The sequence below is a fragment of the Dendrobium catenatum genome, unplaced genomic scaffold, assembly GCF_001605985.2.
Source record: "Dendrobium catenatum unplaced genomic scaffold, ASM160598v2 fragScaff_scaffold_71, whole genome shotgun sequence".
In the NCBI taxonomy this organism is placed as follows: Eukaryota; Viridiplantae; Streptophyta; class Magnoliopsida; order Asparagales; family Orchidaceae; genus Dendrobium; species Dendrobium catenatum.
This window is the reverse complement of record NW_021318533.1, coordinates 1,238,903-1,241,366: the sequence shown is the minus strand read 5'-3', so window position 1 is coordinate 1,241,366 and position 2,464 is coordinate 1,238,903. Positions and strand designations below refer to the sequence as shown.

Genomic DNA, 2,464 nt, shown 5'->3' with positions numbered 1-2,464 from the left:
GAAAAGGGTAATGATGACAAATTTGATATTTCCAAATTGAAAAGGAGGATGTTCCCATAAAGGGGGTATCCTTTCTCTTTGCATCCAAGCTTTGGATCTATGCATCCGCAACGTCAAAATCAACTTTCACAACATTGACCTTACTACATAATTACATTGATATCAAATAAAATCTAGACTCACCTGCAGGGTTATCCTGAATGAAAAACAACTAAAAAAAAAAAAAATGATAGGCACAAGTAATAATCCCATGCTTTTACACCACCAGCAAACCTACCCGCACTCATCCTTTCCCCAAGACAATAAGGTAAGATCATCTACAATATTCCCAAGGAAAAAATAATAAAATAAAACAACAGAGCTACCCTATATGCCTTCGTCTCCCAAAAAAAAAAAAAATGATAGGCACAAGTAATAATCCCATGCTTTTACACCACCAGCAAACATACCCGCACTCATCCTTTCCCCAAGACAATAAGGTAAGATCATCTACAAAATTCCCAAGGAAAAAAAAAAATAAAATAAAACAACAGAGCTACCCTATATGCCTTCGTCTCCCATTTCCCCCATCCCATTCGCCGTTTCCCAACCGTTCAAAACCCTAAACCCCGTCCGTTGATAACCTCTCCGGCTGCGGCAAGCAACTTTTACGGCAAGTAGGGCATGATTGCCGGGATGAGATCCACACATCGATGCATCTGACATGGAATCCATGGCCGCAGTTAGGCAGTATACGAACGGCGTCGCCATCGGTAAACTCCAGGAGGCAGATAGCGCACTCAGCCGGACCCGCCGAGGGAAGACCCTCTCCGGCGGAGAACACTACCGCCGGGATGCTCTCCGGCGGCAGCACCGCTAAATGCCCAGCAGTCGGCTTCTCCAAAGATGCATCGGGATGCCGGCGCCGGTTCCGGCGATGGAGATGGCGGCGGATTAGGGCTCCTGCGGTGAAACCGAGTGCGAGGGCTAAAAGAAGGGCTGCGATGATGATACCCATGTTTTTTCCGAAGTCACCGGCTCCGCTGAACGGTCCCCACTCCGATGACGGAGGTGCCGCCGGCGACTCTCCTAAAACTTTTCTGTTTGGAAGCATAAGTAATGATTGGAGAAATAACTTCACCCAGAGAGAGAGAGAGAGAGAGATGAAACGGCTGCTAAGAGGAAAGAGAACGGGTATTTTATAAGTAAGATGTGGGAAAGAATTTACAGTGATATTGATTTTTCGATGACAAAAACTTATTTTAGGAAAATTTTATTAAAAAATTTGCATAATATTATTTTAATTATTTATTCTGTTTCTTTTTTTTTTTTTTTTTGGAAATTTTTGGGGTTGATTGTTTTTAAGAAAGGCAACTCTTTTAGATATTTTTTTGGGACATAAAACTCTTTAAGATAATATTAACATTTATAACTGGAGAAATTCGGCAGTTTATTTTTATCATGTAATGATGAGTTGTAAATTTTTTATTTTCAGGAATATTTAAAAATCTATATATTTTCTATTCCTAAAAATAGTAAATATATTTATTAAAGCTATGAAGCAGCTTTATATAAACTAAAATACTTTTTTCTAAGAACTAAAAGATTTTTTATTTTTTTTGGATTTATTATTCGGTCTAATTAATAGGTACTTATATTATATTAAGTAACTTATTTTAATCATTGAGATTAAAAACAATCTTAATATCTTAAAATTACCCTGATTATAAAAAAATCTTTAATCTCTCAGAACAAACAGCATAATTTAGATGCTAACCGGTAACTGCATCCTTGTAATTAGAGAGGATTTGAATCCCTTTTATGCTTTAAGATAATATTTAAATCATTTTTTTAAAGATTAAATTTAATGTCTAAATAAAATGTAAATTATTTTCTTATACAGAAATAATTATTTTGCACTTTTAATGAAAATATTTTGAGATGCAACTAACCTAATTTTCCTTAATTAGTGGGGTTTGGCTTTTTGAACTTCCGATTAATTTTGGGAAATTGGTTTAGGAATGGTCCTTTCAACTATTCAATGGGCGGCCGGTTTTCCTCTTAGATGTTTATCACCCACTGATTTGCTTCGAAAGTGTTTTGATTGTCAAGCAAACAATTGGCAAATGTATCAAAAACTTTGTTTACGTGATGGGATACTCCAACCTTTCATGTTGGGCGCTATTAAATGATATTGGTTACGCATTGCATTATAAAAAATGACTTTACCTCGAGCTTTTATTCTGTACGGACACCGGACGGGAGAACCGTCCGGTTAAGCACTGGTTACCCAGCGGTATCTAGTGCAGGTACTGAGCTGGGTACCGACTGAAAGTTCGTTAGGAATATTAAGCCTTATAGAACTGGCCCAAGCTAACCAAGAGAAAGGTGAATTGGAAAACTTTAAAACCCAATATAAAACTCCAACCAAAATCATCACAAACAAAGTGCGAAAGAAAAATAAATGCGGAAGCGATAATAAGAA

General features: G+C 37.1%; 1 protein-coding gene across 1 annotated transcript; it reads right to left on the bottom strand.

Annotated features, from left to right (window-relative positions):
* Positions 1 to 232: 232 nt before the first annotated feature.
* On the bottom strand, positions 233 to 1,167 carry LOC110097054 (RING-H2 finger protein ATL72). Its single transcript, XM_020823272.2, has 2 exons — positions 549 to 1,167; positions 233 to 374 (listed from the first exon to the last, which is right to left on the bottom strand). The coding sequence occupies exon 1, from the start codon at positions 1,091 to 1,093 to the stop codon at positions 602 to 604; it is 492 nt and encodes a 163-aa protein (XP_020678931.1). The 5' UTR covers positions 1,094 to 1,167; the 3' UTR covers positions 233 to 374; positions 549 to 601.
* Between the last annotated feature and the right edge of the window lie 1,297 nt (positions 1,168 to 2,464).

Bases quoted from the DNA above. Each gene is read 5' to 3' on its own strand.
- LOC110097054 (XM_020823272.2), bottom strand. From the start codon at position 1,093: ATGCTTCCAAACAGAAAAGTTTTAGGAGAGTCGCCGGCGGCACCTCCG.